Consider the following 16,639-nt stretch of genomic DNA (forward strand, 5'->3'; position numbering starts at 1 on the left):
AGTTGTGTAGGCTTGGACGCTTGGTTGACTGGAGTCTCCCCCATTGAATACAGGCTCTCCAAACACAACGGCGCACCAAAGTGATGGGCAAGTGCATCTCCCTCAGCAACTACAGCATCAGCAGTACCAACGTGCTCATCATTGGGGCAGGTATGATGAACAGGTGAAGGCTGGAGGCAGGAGTTGGGTGAGAGGCAGGTTTGGGCCAGACATAGAGATTCCTAGAGAGAACACTTGGATGGATATTTCTTGGCCTTCCAGCACAATTCTGTGGTTGCCTCCCACCAGGAATTCATATGACTATTCAACCCATACAACAAAGTGAAGTTGACATGGCCATGTTGGTTTCCCACAGGTCCCGCTGGATTAGTATGTGCCGAAACTTTGCGGCAAGAGGGCTTCTCAGATCGGATTGTGATGTGCACCATGGACAGACACTTGCCTTATGACAGACCCAAGCTAAGCAAGGTTTGTATGTCCAGAGGTGTTTTCTCTTTTCCTGTGGCTTTGACCAAAGCCCAGGCCCAATGGGTGCCAAGTGAGTGCAACTCATTTGGCTGTCATTTACCACCCCAGAGTTCTAGTCTATGTGACATCCCTTCTTTCTGAAAACGCATTCACTCCTAAATCATCTTTTCTTTTCAGTCAATGGATTCCCACACAGACCAGATTGCTTTGCGCCCCAAAGAATTCTTCCGGACCTACGACATCGAGGTCCTGACCGAAATGCAGGTAACCATTTGGTTTCCCACTAGGGTTTCCAGTCTCAAATTCCCACCTGCCCCTTTCTGCCCTTTTGGGCCCCCCGAAAGCATGTCCCAGGGAGGCAGGAGGGGTCAAGGGCCAGGCAGTCATCTTTGGGGGTCCTGTGTGGCCCCAAGTCTACACTGTATCCCTTGCTGATACCAACCTGTGCCAGGTTTTTACCTTCAAAGAGTTAATGGTCTGAAGGACTATATCTCCTGATTGAGGTCAAAGATATTTTCATTGATTGGGTTGATAACTGGTTGGGTCAGAAGGGCCTTTGAATAGGGTTGGTCATTCTTTGGCTTTTGAAAGGATGCCATAAAAAAAATTCCCAGCATATTGTTGGAATAAAGTTTGGGCTGCAATTTCAGCTGCCTTGGATCTTCTTTCGGAAAGATCGCAAGATAGAACTGAAGTGAAGTGTGGTTGGGTCACATGTTGATTGCTCGTCTCACCGGCCCAGCTGGTTTGGCAGCGTTTGGAGTCAAAAGGGGGAAACTTGGCAATCTTGTTTGTTTGTTTGTTTTTGTTTTTCCCCCTAAATAATTTTTATTAAACATTTCCTAGTAGAGTGGTGGTGGGGGGGGGGGGGGGGGAAGGAAAAAATAAAATTGGGGATAATAGATTTGTTATTGTATTGTCGAAGGCTTTCATGGCCGGAATCACTCAGTTCTTGTGGGTTTTTTCGGGCTATATGGCCATGTTCTAGAGGCATTTCTCCTGAGGAAGCTTGCCATAGATGCAGGCGAAACGTCAGGAGAAATGCCTCTAGAACATGGCCATATAGCCCGAAAAAACCCACAAGAACTGATTTGTTATTGGTTAGTTGCATCGTTACAAATGTCTAATATGTCACAAAGAGAAAACAAAGAGGATGGGGTTTGCTGGGGAACGTATGGGGAGTTCTTTTACAAAGTTATCATTGTTACAACTAAGTCTTCATCTCTATTTCTTTAACACACATTTCATAAAATATTGACGATTCTATCAATTTTAATTTTAAATCCATTGGTTGTATCTTCTTGTGTCATCTCACATTGTTTCCTGGTCTTCATCTATTTTCCCCCAGTTCTTCTTCAATGGAAATTGATCTTAATTTTTCATAACATATTGCTTCACATTCAATCTTTTCTTGAATTATTATTATTATTATTACTATTATTATATATGAAGAAAATTTGACAATTTTCATTTAAATGGTTAGTAGGTTAGTATTTATATTGTTTTATCATTATCACACTTTCTCTCTTTTTGTATTAAATCAAATTTATGTAATTTTATATAAGCAATCCATTTTTATAGCCCATCTTAATCTTATTAGTTAATGTCGTTTTACAACATTTCTGAAATTTTGAATGGTTACTTAGCACAAAATCCAGGTATACACACACACACACACACACAATATTAATAGTAATAATATTTTCCATCCACAACTCTTGGGTTCTCGTTTTCCTGATGTGTGTGTGTGTGTATACATACACACACATGCATATACACATACATACACTAGCTTGGGTACCTGGAATTGAAAAAGTTAGTTTTTTTAATTGTACAAAATGCATAAAGTTGTGGGTGAACTACACTTCACATCATGCCAGGTTAGCCCCGAAAAACTCCATCAGTACTTCAGATTTCTCATTTTGGGCAAGTTTGCTCTAGATAAATCGGTGAGGTTCAGTGTGGTCTCTGAATGTAGAGTAAACTACAACTCCCAATATGGTGAGTCACTCCCCTCAAACCACTCCAGTAGGTTGAGTTAGTCTTGGGGGTTCTGTGTGCCAAGTTTGGTACAGGTTCATCATTGGTGGAGGTCACTGTTTCTCTGGTTGTGGGTGAACTACAACTCCCAGAAAAGAAGGTCAGTTCCCCCCAAACCCCTCCAGTAATCAAATTTTGGCATATCAGGTATTATGTGCCAAGTTTGGTCCGGATCCATCTGTGTTTGGGCTCAAAATGCTGTCTGGATGTTGGTGAACTACAACTTCCCCAAATCAAGGTGAATTTCCAAAGAACTCCAGTATTTTTTGCTGGTCATAGGGGATTTGTGTGCCAAGTTGGTAGAGTTCAGAGTGCTCTTAGATTGCAAGTGAACTGTACATCCCAGTACCTACAATTCTTATAAATCATGGCGAATTCTCCCCAAACCTCTCTAGTATGTTCAGTCGCGGATCAATTCCTCTGCTTGCTGTGTGCCATAGAAAAGAATAGGAAAGGGTTAAGGGGGAGGCAGTGGGTGGGATCATGCAAATTCCACATGAATGGAGAGAGAAAGAAACACTGGGATGTCTGTGGTGGAGGAAATACATGAAATCTAAGATGAAATTGTTCCCGTATGAAAGCCTTCACTTGAGTGGTGGGCAGTATGGAGCTAGTGAAGGACATTGGCAGGGCTCTTGTACATGTTGATGGCGCTTACTGTAACCTGCAATGTCATCGGACGGAGGGCCATTGGTGCCTCCTGAGTAGTGGGAGCTATAGCTGTTTGTGGAGGAAGGAGCATGTCTGGGAGAGTGGACATCTCAGTCACCCACCCACCCACACCCCCCCCCCCCACACACACTTTCACTTTTATTATATGTGTGTGTATTTGATTAAAAGCCCATTTTCCATTCCTCTAATATTGGAGCCCAGTTTAATTTATTAAATTAAATTTAATAAATTAATTTATTAAATTTGATCATTTCAAGAACTCTTCTCATTTAACCATAATAATTACTCAGTTTAGTAACCGCATCTTGGCCTACGAGCCCACGGACCGCATCTTGGCCTACGAGCCCACGAGGACCTTGAGATCGTCTGGGGAGGCCCTTCTCTCGATCCCGCCTGCCTCACAGGCACGTCTGGCGGGGACGAGGGAGAGGGCCTTCTCGGTGGTGGCCCCCCGGCTGTGGAACACTCTCCCTGCAGACATCAGACAGGCGCCCTCCCTCATGTCCTTCCGAAAAAGCCTCAAGACATGGCTGTTCGAGAAGGCATTTAATTAAGTGCTATAACAATGTGGTAAAGATGACTGGAATGGAACAAGGAATATGAGATTGGTTATGATTCCACTATGAGACGAAGCGGATTTTTAGTGTAGTTTTGTAAGTGTGATGTAGTTTATATGTTGTTGTAACTGCCTCTTTGTAAATTGTCTTTTATGTGTGTGTACACCGCCATGAGTCGCCCTAAAGGGCTGAGAATGGCGGTTAATAAATGCATCAAATAATAAATAAATAAATAAATAAATAAATGTTGTTTCACAAAATTTCTTAAATTTTGGGTAGGTGATTAGTGCAAAATACAAGCATGTATATACAATATTAATAATAGAATCATAGAATCATAGAGTTGGAAGAGACCTCGTGGGCCATCCAGTCCAACCCCTTGCAGAGAAGCAGTAAAATCTCATTCAAAGCACCCTTGACATAATAATTTGTAAATTTTTTTCCATCCACAACTTTTGGGGTTCAAAAACTCTCTGATTTAACCATAATCACTCAGTATGACCATATTCTTATAGGCCATTTTTAAAAACTTCCCCAGATTGCTCCTGAAGACCAGATCTCTCAAATGTCTCTTTCTCGAGGTTTTGTTCCCAGGATCTTGTCTAAAGGAGACCTGCATCCGATCCGCTGCTTTTCCCCAGCAGTAGTTTTTTGTGGGTCCACATGCATGGCTCTTTATGGGGTATTTACTTGGTGGCACCAAACCCCATTTGGAGGAGGACCTCTTCCTAAAGCCTGCTATTCAGGACAGGAATACTCTCTGGAGACTCCATGACCTGCGCGTTCTTTATGTATGAGGATGTCCTTTTTGGGAAGCACTGAAAGGGTTGGCATTCCCTCCTTCCATATTGTTTCAGGTGGTGGCTGTTGACATCAAGAACAAGACGGCGGTCTTCAAGGACGGGTTCAAGATGGAGTATAACAAGCTGCTCCTTGCAACCGGGAACACGTAAGGGACCAGAAAGGATTTAAGCTGAAGAAGGGAGAGCGAGGAAAGGTCTGCTGGTGATGCCTGGCAAACATGGAACTTCGTGGGTTGTTGTAGGTTTTTTCGGGCTATATGGCCATGGTCTAGAGGCATTCTCTCCTGACGTTTTGCCTGAATCTATGGCAAGCATCCTCAGAGGTTGTGAGGTCTGTTGGAACTAGGAAAAAGGGTTTATATATCTGTGGAATGACCAGGGTGGGGCAAAGGACTCTTGTCTGCTGGAGCTAGGTGTGAATGTTTCAACTGACCACCTTGATTAGCATATAATGGCCTGACAGTGCCTGGAGCAAACTTTTGTTGAGAGGTGATTGTTTCCTCTCTGTTGTTTTGCTTTTGTAATGTTAGAGTTTTTTTTAATACTGGTAGCCAGATTTTGTTCATTTTCATGGTTTCCTCCTTTCTGTTGAAATTGTCCACATGCTTGTGGATTTCAATGGCTTCTCTGTGTAGTCTGACATGGTGGTTGTTGGAGTGGTCCAGCATTTCTGTGTTCTCAAATAAAATGCTGTGTCCAGGTTGGTTCATCAGGTGCTCTGGCTGCCAGTATTAATCTGGCTACCAGTATTAAAAAACTCTAAAATTACAACAGAGAGGAAACAATCACCTCTCAACAAAAGTTTGCTCCAGGCACTGTCAGGCCATTATATGCTAATCAAGGTGGTCAGTTGAAACATTCACACCTAGCTCCAGCAGACAAGAGTCCTTTGTCCCACCCTGGTCATTCCACAGATATATAAATCCTTTTTCCTAGTTTCAACAGACCTCACTACCTCTGAGGATGCTTGCTATAGACGCAGGTGAAATGTCAGGAGAGAATGCCTCTAGACCATGGCCATATAGCCCGAAAAAACCTACAACAACCCAGTGATTCCGGCCATGAAAGCCTTCGACAATACATGGAACTTTGCATTGTCAAAGGATTTCATGACCAGAATCACTGGGTTGTTGTAAGTTTTTCGGGCTGTCTAGCCATATCCCAGAAGCATTCTCTCCTGATGTTTCGCCTTCATCTATGGCAGGCATCCTCAGAGGTTGTGAGGTCTGTTGGAAACTAGGAAAATGAGGTTTATATATCTGTGGAATGTCCAGAGTGGGAGAAAGAACTCTGGTCTGTTAGAGGTAGGTGAGAATGTAGCAATTGGCCACCTTGATTAGCAGGCTTCACAGAGAAGCCATTGAAATCCACAAGCATGTGGACAATTTCAACAGAAAGGAAGAAACCATGAAAATGGACAAAACCTGGCTACCAGTGTTAAAAAACTCTAAAATCATAACAGGAAATAAAGAACAACACTCAAAAACAAAAAAATAATCAGGGACAGCTAATCAGCTCTCAACAAAGGATTCCCCCAGGCAGTAAGAAGCCACACCTTGAAACTGCTAGGCCATTAAATGCTAATCAAGGTGACCAATTGAAACATACACACCTACCTCCAACAGACAAGAGTTTTTTTCTCCCACCCTGGACATTCTACAGATATATAAACCCCATTTTCCTAGTTTCGAACAGACCTCACAACCTCTGAAGATGCCTGCCATAGATGCAGGTGAAACGTCAGGAGAGAATGCTTCTGGAACATGGTTATACAGCCCGAAAAACTTTTAAAAACCCATGGATCTTTGTGCCCTGAAACCTGTTTTCTCTGTAAAACAGAGAGACATTTTCAGTGTCCATTTTTTACATAGAAGGCAGTCCCCAAATGGCAGTGATTCTCAACCAGCTGGGATTCCCCTCCTCAGGGTTTCCCAGCATTCCAGAAACCTGTTTTTCAGCCGTTTCTGAAATATTTGCGAACCTTCTTTCCACCCATACTAGCAAAGAAAGGCACGGCAAGCTTGCAAAGTCAAAGGCTCACGAAGCGTTGTTTTCAGCTCTCACTTTCCTCTGCATTTGTGTCTTTCCAGGCCTAAAACCCTCAGCTGTAAAGGCAAGGAAGTGGAGAATGTGTTTACCATCCGGACCGTGGAAGATGCCAACCGGGTAGTCAAACTGGCCACCAGCAAGAACGCCGTAGTTGTCGGAGCCTCGTTCCTAGGTGGGCCTTTGGGTTTTAGAGGGAAAGGGACCAAATTGACCAACCAACATTTCAATCAATGGAAAGGAATGCTGTGATCACTAAAGACAACATGGATGGCTCAAAAACAAGCCATGCCAGACTCATCTTCTCTCTTTTTTTGATAGAGTTGCAAGCTTAGTATTGTTATTATTTGAGGTATTTATATACCACCCTTCTCGACCCCGAAGGGGACTCAGGGCAGTTCACAGTGTTGGTAACAATTCAGTGCCATCGATAAAAAACAGTATAAGGTAAAGGTTAAAGTTTTCCCCTGACATTAAGTCCAGTCGTGTCTGACTCTGGAGGTTGGTGCTCATCTCCATTTCTAAGCCGAAGAGCCGGTGTTGTCCATAGACATCTCCAAGGTCATGTGGCCAGCATGACTGCATGGAGCGCTGTTACCTTCCCGCCGGAGTGGTACCTATTGATCCACTCACATTTTTTGCACACTTTTGAACTTCTAGGTTGGCAGGAGCTGGGACTAACAATGGGAGCTCACGTTTCTCCCTGGATTCGAACCTGTGACCTTTTGGTTAGCAAGTTCAGCAGCACAGCGGTCTAACCCATTGCACCACCAGGGGCTCCATTTTTAAAAAAACCACACAGTATAAAATATCAAATCGACCCTCCCCTAATTAAACATTATTAAACACATCACATAAAATAATATCACATATCACACAAAGACATAGTTGTTGTCCATAAACAGTCCTGGATCGTGGACTGGTAGATGCAGGTAATGCTGTGGTTGGAGCATATCTTGATTTCAGCAAGGCCTTCGACAAAGTCCCCCATGGCCTTCTTGGAAACTTTTAAACAGTGGCTGGATGGCCACCTATCAGGGGTGCTTTGATTGTGTTTTTCCTGCATGGCAGGTCATTGGAATAGATCGCCCATCTGGTCTCTTTAAACTCTGTTATTCTATTATTTCCTCTGAACCCCTAAGATTCATGTTGGGACCATAAGTCCCATGTAGAATCCCATCTTGGGAGACAGGTGGGATTGACATTCATTCAATAAATAGACATTAAGAAATAAATGCCAGCCATCAACTGGGGGAAGGCTCAACCTGTGAGCCGGTTTGGCACTAGCTCCATCCAGCTCCATGTTCTGATCTTCTTGGGACATTCTCAAGGTTCTTCAGCTCCGTCATGGATGGTTCTGTTTTCCAGGCATGGAAGTGGCAGCCTATCTCTCCGAACGAGCCCACTCCGTCTCGGTGGTGGAGCTGGAAGAGGTGCCTTTCAAGAAGTTCTTTGGAGAGAAGGTTGGCAGGGCTCTCATGAAGGTAAGAGCACTAAAGGACAGGGGATGGACTGAGAATATCTTTGGAGTGATGCTCTGAATGTTCTCCATGAGTTGGATCTGATCAAAATAATCCCCAACCCTCTTCCTCCACTTTTGGGCAGATGTTTGAGAACAATCGAGTGAAATTTTACATGCAGACCGAAGTGTCAGAACTGCGGGAACAGGAGGGCAAGGTAAAGCCTTCACAACCATTGCAAGGACAAGGCATTGCAGGGCTTGCATCTTGGGAAGCAGGTGGACATTTTTGTCAAACATGGAACAGCTCACGGTTGGGGAATTCTCCATGTGGCACCATTGTGAAATCGCACCTTTGGGGGTCTTGGGTCAGTTGCACAATGGTGCCATTCAACCCAAGGGTTGACTTGCACCTTCAGTGCGTAACTTCATATGGAGGCTGACGTTGGATCTTGGACCTTGAATTGTAGAAAGGCTGCCTGGGTCCAAGCCTCTCCTTTTCTTGTCTCTCTTAAAGCTAAAGGAGGTGGTGCTGAAGAGCGGCAAAGTTCTCCGGGCTGATGTCTGTGTCATAGGCATAGGTAAGTGCTTGGGTTACCGGGAAAGGCGCTTACTGGCAAAAAAATTAGATAAAAATGCATTCAAAAACTAAGATGAGGAACCTCTTTCATCCCAAGAACTATGTTGTTTGAGAGATGTTCCCAAGAGATGCCATCCAGGGATGGATGGATGGAGTCAAAGGCAAAGGGGAGTGAGCCCCAAACACCAATATATATTAGCCATGAGCTCTTAGTGCCAATGGCTAGAATTGGGGCTGCTAAATACCTGGGAGGCACCAGATCTTGTCTGATCTTGGAAGCTAAGTAGGGCCAGGGGTGGAGGGCAGGATTGTCTAGAGAGTGCCCCACCAAGGATGACATCTCCTTGACTATTGGGAAGGTGCGACCCCGGCGACCGGCTTCTTGAAGCAGAGCGGCATCCATGTGGACTCGAAAGGTTTCATTGCGGTGAATAAGGTGAGCCTCCCAAAGGTTTGACTTTTCCCTTCCCATTGCAAGATGGTTGGTTGGACCTGCGTTTCCTGCTGACACTTCCAACCCCTTTCTTCCCAGATGATGCAGACCAGCATCCCGGGTGTTTTCGCAGCCGGAGATGCCGTTGCGTTCCCGCTGTCGCTACGGAATAACAAGAAGGTGAACATCCCTCATTGGCAGATGGCGCACATGCATGGTAGGTACCACCTTTAGGAAAGATGGGGTGTGAACTGAAGTAACAACATATCCGCTTGCTGGCTGCTGGTGCAAACAGAAAGTTGGACCCAGTTAGCAATACTGTGCATCTCTGAGTGCATTAACAAGAAATCTGACTTGGGTCATTCATGCCGTTATTCCTCCACACCTTTCCAGGACGCATAGCGGCACTAAACATGTTGGCGCATGGGACTGAAATCAGCACCGTCCCTTACCTGTGGACAGCGATGTTTGGGAAGAGCATCCGCTATGCAGGTAAGGCCGAGTGGGGAAAAGTACGACCTGTGGGCCATATATGGCCTACCTCTTTTTGTGGCTCCAAATTAGATTGTATCCGTATACTGGCATGGCAAGGTTTCCCTATCTATGTTTCCCCCTCTTTTTCCCCCAGGTCATGGAGAAGGGTTCGATGACGTGATCATTCGGGGAGACTTGGATGAACTGAAGTTTGTAGCCTTTTACACCAAGTGAGTGCCTCGAGACATATGGTCCTGGTATTGAATGTCACACCTGAAGCACCAACCATAGAAAAAGGGAACATACCTTTAATGAATGGGGTTGTTCCCCGAAGGAGCTGAAATAAGATAACTACGCCTTCACACTTTGGGAGATAGGATTATTATTATTTTCATGTCAGAAGCAACTTGAGAAACTGCAAGTCGCTTCTGGTGTGAGAAAATTGGCCGTCTGCAAGGATGTTGCCAGGGGATGCTCAGATGTTTTGATGTTTTACCATCCTTGTGGGAGGCTTCTCTCATGTCCCTGCATGGGGAGCTGGAGCTGACAGAGGGAGCTCACCCACGCTCACCCCGGATTTGAACTTTCCAATCTGTCGGTCTTCAGTCCTGCCGGCACAAGAATTTAACCCATTGCACCACCAGGGGCTCCTGGGAGATAGGATGAGAAACATTTCCTCTGGTCTACTTGCTTTGAGATGGAAAGTAGATGCCTAGCAGAGTGGGGGTGAGCCCTGGTGCAGTGATTTGGGAGAAAAAAGGAATGCTAACTAAAACCACGAAGAGAGTCTCTGCAAGTCACAGCAACAAATGATTTTTTGTGTGTGTCAGGAGTGACTTGAGAAACTGCAAGTTGCTTTTGGTATGAGAGAATTGGCCGTCTGCAAGGACGTTGCCCAGGGGACGCACAGATGTTTGATGTTTTATTATCCTTGTGGGAGGCTTCTCTCATGTCTTTGCATGGGGAGCTGGAGCTGACAGAGGGAGCTCACCCGTGCTCTCCTCGGATATAAACCTCCAACCTGTCAGTATTCAGTCCTGCCGGCACAAGGGTTTAACCCATTGCTCTATGGGGGGGGGGGGGGGCTCCTGAACAAATGAATGAGTGCTTGCCAATTGGAGCAAGATGGTGATGGGTATGCAGCAATTTCCTTCTGCCCCGAAACTGGAGGATTTGCCCTTTCATCTCCCTCTGACCCTCCAAAATGGAAGACTCTGGGTCTGACATCTCCTGGCATGTTAAAGTAGTAGTACATTTGATTGATTAGCACATCGGTTGTATCACAACCTGGCATGTTAAAGTTTTAAAGAGTGTCAATATTAGGTCGTAAGAGTCGGGGTGACCTTGGAGGGCAAAGCGCCTGAACTGTGTGTTGTTCTGCCATCTAGGAGGGTCCCCAAGCGATGGTCATTGTACAATCAGGTGACCCCCTGCGTAGAATCCTGGAGGTAACTTTGAACCGTCCTGCCCACTGACAGCTCCTTGGGGTGCTTGGCTTGGAAATGGGGACATTTGGGACACTGTTCCAAGAGCGTCGCTATTGCGGGGTCAAAAAAAGAGGCTGTGCCAAGAAAAGTCCTGCCCCTCCCATGAAATTTTCCTTTGCTCCCAAGAGTCTAGCACAGGCATGGGCAAACTTTGGCCCGCCCTCCAGGTGTTGTGGATTTCAACTCCCGCAATTCCGAACTGCCTCAGGACCCTTCCTTTTCCGCTTAAGCAGCTGAGGAGGAAAAGGAAAGGACCTGAGGCTGTTCGGATTGGTGGGAGTTGAAGTCCAAAACACCTGGAGGGCCGAAGTTTGCCCATGCCTGTGCTAGCATTTGAATGCCAGAACGCCCTTGCATTGACCTCATCTATTTGCTGCCCCTTTGCAGGAAGAGCCCCTTACTCACCCAGTTGGGTTTCCGAGGTTTTCGTTACATCTCTCGGCCTTCCACTACCATGCCATGGTATCCTTGAGCTGGAAGTTGAAAACGTCAAGTTCAGCACTATCCGCTGGATCAGGGGCTCTCCCTTTACTTCTCAATGCTGCAGTTCAAAGTGACTGCAACTTAGGAATGTTAGAAATCAGGGCCAGTTAACACCTCCCAACAAAGGATTCCCCCAGGCAGGAAGCAGCCAGGCTTAGAAGCTGCAAGGCCATTCAGTGCTAATCAAGGAGGCCAATTGCAACATTCACACTTGCCTCCAACAGGCAAGAGTTCTTTCTCCCATCCTGGACATCATTCCACATGTATATAAACCCTACTTGTCTAGTCTCCAACAGACCTCACTATCTCTTAGGATGCCTGCCATAGATGTGGGCAAAACATCAGGAGAGAATGCTTCTGGAACATAGCCAGACGGCCCAGAAAACTCACAGCCACCCAATTTAGGAATGTGAGGAACAAAGGTCAATTTCATGGGGAGATTGAGTTCACATTGAGGGGGGCCATGCCCTCATTTTGCCTTCCTCTGTAGCTACGCCCTCGGATGCCAGTTTTTCACTCCTTCTCCCCAGTGGTGATGGGACCACCTTTGTGTATTTTGCTATATCTCTTTTGCTGAATTGTAGGTGACTACTATCTGTTGTCTATCTTTTATTGGACCCATTGGGAAATGGTGACTCCCCCATGACTTTTGTAGGACTCGGCAGTGGTCGTTTTGCCAGTTCTTTCCTCTGATATAGCACCATTCAATTCCTATCCAGGACTGACCCTGCTTAGCTTCCAAGTTCAGGCAGGGTCTGGCGCCTTAACCTACATGGGCTACTTATTTTCATAGGCCTAACTCAATAAGGTTTCTGGGCCTGACACCCCAAGTCCACCGTAAGAGCCAGCGGCGTCATCAGACAAAGAATGGCTTTCAGGGCACAGCAGGATGTTTCCAGCCCCCTCCAGGTTGAAATTGTGATGGAGTCCTTGCATTGGATTGTTCCAGCCTTGTTGCCAGGGAGAAGGGGCTGCAAAAATCTGACTGGCATCTAAATGGGCTTTCCTCACCCAATGCAGCTGCTGGCTCTTATGCTGGGTTTAGGGTATGTTTATGGCCTCCCTTCACCATCAACTCACAAACTCTCTGATCTTTTCCTTTAGGAATGATGAAGTGGTCGCTGTGGCCAGTATGAACTATGACCCTCTAGTCTCCAAAGTCGCGGACGTCATGGGCGCCGGGAGAACTATTCGGAAACGAGATGTGGAGTAAGTCAATGACCCAGGATGAAATTGGTATCTTCTGCATTTGGGGAAATGGGTTCATTGGCTGCACTGTATGTACTCGGAGCACACATTTCTCGTCGTTTCCCCCCTGGCTTCCTCTCTCACCCTTTTTCTCTTTCTCCTTTCCCTGCGGCACACTAAGGCTCTTCATCCGCTATGGCAAGTACGTATGCTTTGGTCCGTGTTTTGGGTGGTTGTTGATGTGAAATTCCTTCCCCCTTTTACTTTGATTGAGAAAAAAAGAGGAACGTGTCTCTGTTGTAGTAGATCAGGATGAACAAAATGAGAGCCCTGGGCAACTTGTGCCTTCCGAGTTTGTTTTCACGGCCTTCCATTCTTCCAAATTTTCCTTTTTGGGTCTCTGATCTTGGATGGAAGAGGGCTGAAGCCTTCGTATAAGCACTTTCTTGTTTGTTTCGTTTTTTCTGGCAGAACCGGAGACATGTCTTGGCTAACGGGAAAAGGATCCTAACAGCCCCAGAAGCAAGGGCCCAGTTTTCCAAGGGCTTGGCCATCACTCAAAGATGGAGGATCCCTCCACAACTGTGACTTTGAGGAATCAGGCGCTTCCCTCCGCTCTTTCCCCGAACCGGATTCTTTTTCTTCCCTTGCCGTCCCGAATCTCCCACGCTTGGGAACATCCACATTGGAGATACACCTGCACTTTAAGAAACCCCAAAGACCAGGCAGAAAGTGGGGGGGGGGGGCATGTTGGTTCTGTCTTTGGGGGTTTCACTGGATATGTACTTGTGGGAGGCAAAAAGGAGCGTAATGCCCCCCACAAGAGAAGAATTCTGCCCCCTTCAAGAGCTGAGGCCCTAGTGCCCTGTTCTGCATTTCATTGTCCTATCCCCCTTTGTCTTCGCCTCCCCACATCCAGCCTCTCCCAGGCATCTTGGGTCACAGTCCCCATCATCTGCAGTAGACAGAGACGATGGGAGATGTAGTAGCCCAGACTGAAGAAGACTGCTTTCCCGTGTCGGTTGAAACCCACAGCTGACTTTGCCACATGCGTCATGAACCATCTCTTTTTCTAGGTTCTTAATAAACTAATACCATGCCGCTTTGGTTTCACTTGCCATGGTGTCTTTTGAGGCCTCTGGTTGGGATGGGACTAGTGTATTGGGGTTCCTTTTGGCTAGGATTTGAGAATCTCTCCAAGGTGCTGAATCTATTTAAAGGAGAGAGTTGTCCACTTTGGAGAGCTTCATTGAAGCCTAGATTAAAAATGCCTCCAAGTGGAATCTCCTTTTCTGGAGTTTTAAAAGCAGCAGCTGGATGGCCATCTGTTGGGAGGGATTGGATGTGGTCTCCCTACATGGCAGAAGGGCGGAGGGAGGTTGGATTGGATGGCTGCTGGGGTATGTTCCAACTCTAGGATTCTGGGATCTCATGCCTCCAATCGCACAGCAGGATATTGGCCTTAATCTCTGGTCGGTCAGTGACAGCTGGGCTGCCTGGCCTCCTTAATGCCATTAGCAGAGCGCCTCCCTTGCCCCGCCTGACCCAGATCAGGAGCTAGAGGCTGTTGATCAAGGCTGGTCTCACCTTTGGGGAGGCATGGCACTCCAGACACCCCTTCCTTCCAACCTCCGCCGAGGCCTGACCACCTTCAGCGGCTCCCTCTTTGTCAACAACAAGACTGGTGATGCTGGGGCAGCCCAGGTCTACTACCCAGGTAGGAGATGGCATGGGCAGGGAACCCTTTTTGGCCAGATCATCAGGTTCCCACCCTTCCTGGCCACTGTTTGTATCTTTCCCAGGCCATGCCGTGCTATCCAGCTTGCCCTTGCAAATGATGCTCTACTTCAATGCTTTCTATTTCCCGTTCTGGTGTGTCTCAGAAGGGATCATGCTCGAACTCAAGGTACTGGCCTTGGTGATGCTTGAGAGGGAGGTTAATGCCCTAAAAGGGCATTGGTGGGTTCAGAGCTGGGCCCTGTGCAGAGACAGAGGTGTCAAATCTTTGACTGCAGCAGCTAGTCTTAGGCAGTGCCGGATTTACCATTATGCTTAAGCACAAGGCCCTGTTGGTCAGGAGGGCCCATCTTCCTGCTAAACAAACAAACAAACAAACAAACAAACCAATGGATTTGCTTATGTGGTGCAATTCTAAATGTGAAGGCATTCTGTTTCAGAGTGATTTCAGACATAATGATAGAGTTGATAGTCTATGGGAGTGTGCCACAGAGCAGGCAATGTAAGCATACTGGGCTAAGCTTCAGGAACGAAGGAAGGAAGGGGCCACATAACTGAACTAGCATAAGGCCTCATTGGTCCTAAACCCAGTACTGTTTTTTTTCCATGTCAGGAGCGACTTGAGAAACTGAAAGTCGCTTCTGGTGTGAGAGAATTAGCTGTCTGCAAGGACCTTGCCCATGGGATGCCTGGATATTTTGATGTTTTACCATCCTTGTGGGAGGCTTCTCTCATGTCCCCGCATGGGGAACTGGAGCAGACAGAGGGAGCTCACCCACGCTCACCTCGGATTTGAACTTTCCAACCTGTCGGTCTTCAGTCCTGCCAGCACAAGGGTTTAACCCAGCACTGGTCTTAGGACTGTATTCCATATGGATCACAACACATTTGAGGATACTGTTCAACTACCACTGGCTTCCTGCTCAAGGGCTCCTTTTACTCCATCCCTCCAGTTCAGCTTGCTGCCGGCATACAACCAGTTTCTGCTTCTATCCGCATACCTGACACTCACCCTCGCAGAAGTCTTGCGCCTCTACCTCGGATACATTGGGAATTTGCAAGAAAAGGTAAGGGCTGAGGGGACAGTGGCAGCTTACTAGGGAACATCGATACTGAGTTCCCACGGGGAGAAAAGCGGGGTATAAATAAAGTAAATAAATACAATCAATAAATTGTAAACCAGTGCTGTTTGGTATCACTTGAACCAGAGGATACAGGATTTTTAGCTTGATGAGGAACCTGCATTCTTGGGCAGAGACAACTATAGGCCTTGTGAGACCCCAGCTCCTAGGATCCCATAGCATTGAGTCATGGCACTTCAAGTGTTGTCAAACACATTTATTTAACAGTTTCTTGCAACCTAACTCAACCTAAGACTAACCGCTGATCACTGAGATTCAAACCTGGATGGAAGATACCGAGTTTCCCTTGGCACGAGCCAGGCTGGCCTGTAGACCTCTGGCCTGTTTGGGCATCCATGCAAAAGAATACCCATGTGCCAATGTGCTCCCTGCCTTGTCTCCCACAGGTCCCTGAACTGGCTGGCTTCCTCCTCCTATCCTTTATGATCGAGGTACCCACCGTGCTGTTCATCCTGGCGGACATGTACACCCTGCGACTACCACTGGAGACAGCGGTGAACCTGCTCCTGCTCCTCTTCCTCGTCTCCGAAATCGCCGCTGCCTTCCAGGCCCTCAAACACATGAGCAAGCAGCTGGCCATGCAGTTCTACCTCAAGCAGTTTGAAGAAGGAGTGGGCCAAACCACTGGCGATGGGCACAAGGGGCAGTGGGCTTGAGGCACCTGATGCCCGCCAGCCCTGAACCCACCTCACTGGAACAATAATAGATCTGTATTGTCAAAGGCTTTCATGGCTGGAATCACTGGATTGTTGTAGGTTTTTTGGGCTGTGTGACCATGTTCTAGAAGCATTCTCTCCTGACATTTCACCTGCATCTATGGCAGGCATCCTCAGAGGTTGTGAGGTCTGTTGGAAACTAGGAAAATTGGGTTTATATATCTGTGGAAAGTCCAGGGTGTGAGAAAAAACTCTTGTCTGTTAGAGCTAGGTGTGAATGTTTCAGTTGGCCACCTTGATGGTTTCTTCCTTGATGGTTTCTTCCTTTACGTTCCTTGATTCATGTTTGGGCGCTGCATTTGGTGGCCCCTATGTAGACTTGTCCACAGCTGCATGGTATACAGCAGACAAAAA

At 46.6% G+C, this 16,639-nt stretch overlaps 2 protein-coding genes across 5 annotated transcripts in view; both read left to right on the forward strand.

The window, feature by feature from the left end:
• The window catches only part of AIFM3 (apoptosis inducing factor mitochondria associated 3), a 34,594-nt gene extending 20,786 nt beyond the window's left edge, over window positions 1–13,808 (forward strand). For 2 of the 4 annotated variants that reach the window (XM_060785356.2, XM_067473298.1), the window contains exons 7-21: window positions 54–150; window positions 356–468; window positions 646–732; window positions 4,595–4,686; window positions 6,631–6,761; window positions 7,955–8,070; window positions 8,192–8,263; window positions 8,563–8,626; window positions 8,985–9,061; window positions 9,158–9,275; window positions 9,452–9,550; window positions 9,687–9,762; window positions 12,607–12,711; window positions 12,872–12,892; window positions 13,162–13,808. In XM_060785356.2, coding sequence (XP_060641339.1) covers window positions 54–150; window positions 356–468; window positions 646–732; window positions 4,595–4,686; window positions 6,631–6,761; window positions 7,955–8,070; window positions 8,192–8,263; window positions 8,563–8,626; window positions 8,985–9,061; window positions 9,158–9,275; window positions 9,452–9,550; window positions 9,687–9,762; window positions 12,607–12,711; window positions 12,872–12,892; window positions 13,162–13,201 — 1,308 coding nt within the window. In that variant the 3' untranslated portion in view covers window positions 13,202–13,808. The remainder of the gene's footprint in view (window positions 1–53; window positions 151–355; window positions 469–645; window positions 733–4,594; window positions 4,687–6,630; window positions 6,762–7,954; window positions 8,071–8,191; window positions 8,264–8,562; window positions 8,627–8,984; window positions 9,062–9,157; window positions 9,276–9,451; window positions 9,551–9,686; window positions 9,763–12,606; window positions 12,712–12,871; window positions 12,893–13,161) is intronic. The other 2 variants (XM_067473299.1, XM_060785355.2) reach the window with 1 other exon arrangement.
• A 352-nt stretch (window positions 13,809–14,160) lies between these two features.
• Window positions 14,161–16,393, forward strand: LOC132781255 (transmembrane protein 17B-like). The gene is made up of 4 exons (XM_060785353.2): window positions 14,161–14,407; window positions 14,493–14,596; window positions 15,381–15,494; window positions 15,956–16,393. Exons 1-4 carry the CDS (start codon window positions 14,290–14,292, stop codon window positions 16,223–16,225), a joined length of 606 nt encoding a protein of 201 aa, XP_060641336.2. The 5' UTR covers window positions 14,161–14,289; the 3' UTR covers window positions 16,226–16,393.
• The last annotated feature ends 246 nt before the right edge of the window (window positions 16,394–16,639 follow it).

This window comes from Anolis sagrei, chromosome X (assembly GCF_037176765.1).
Source record: "Anolis sagrei isolate rAnoSag1 chromosome X, rAnoSag1.mat, whole genome shotgun sequence".
Lineage (NCBI taxonomy): Eukaryota > Metazoa > Chordata > Lepidosauria > Squamata > Dactyloidae > Anolis > Anolis sagrei.

Excerpts from the sequence above, each read along its gene's own strand:
- LOC132781255 (XM_060785353.2), top strand. The coding sequence starts at position 14,290 with ATGGCACTCCAGACACCCCTTCCTTCCAACCTCCGCCGAGGCCTGACC. Across the intron at positions 14,597-15,380 it reads GGATCATGCTCGAACTCAAG|TTCAGCTTGCTGCCGGCATA; the intron begins GTACTGGCCTTG and ends CCATCCCTCCAG. Across the intron at positions 15,495-15,955 it reads TTGGGAATTTGCAAGAAAAG|GTCCCTGAACTGGCTGGCTT; the intron begins GTAAGGGCTGAG and ends TGTCTCCCACAG.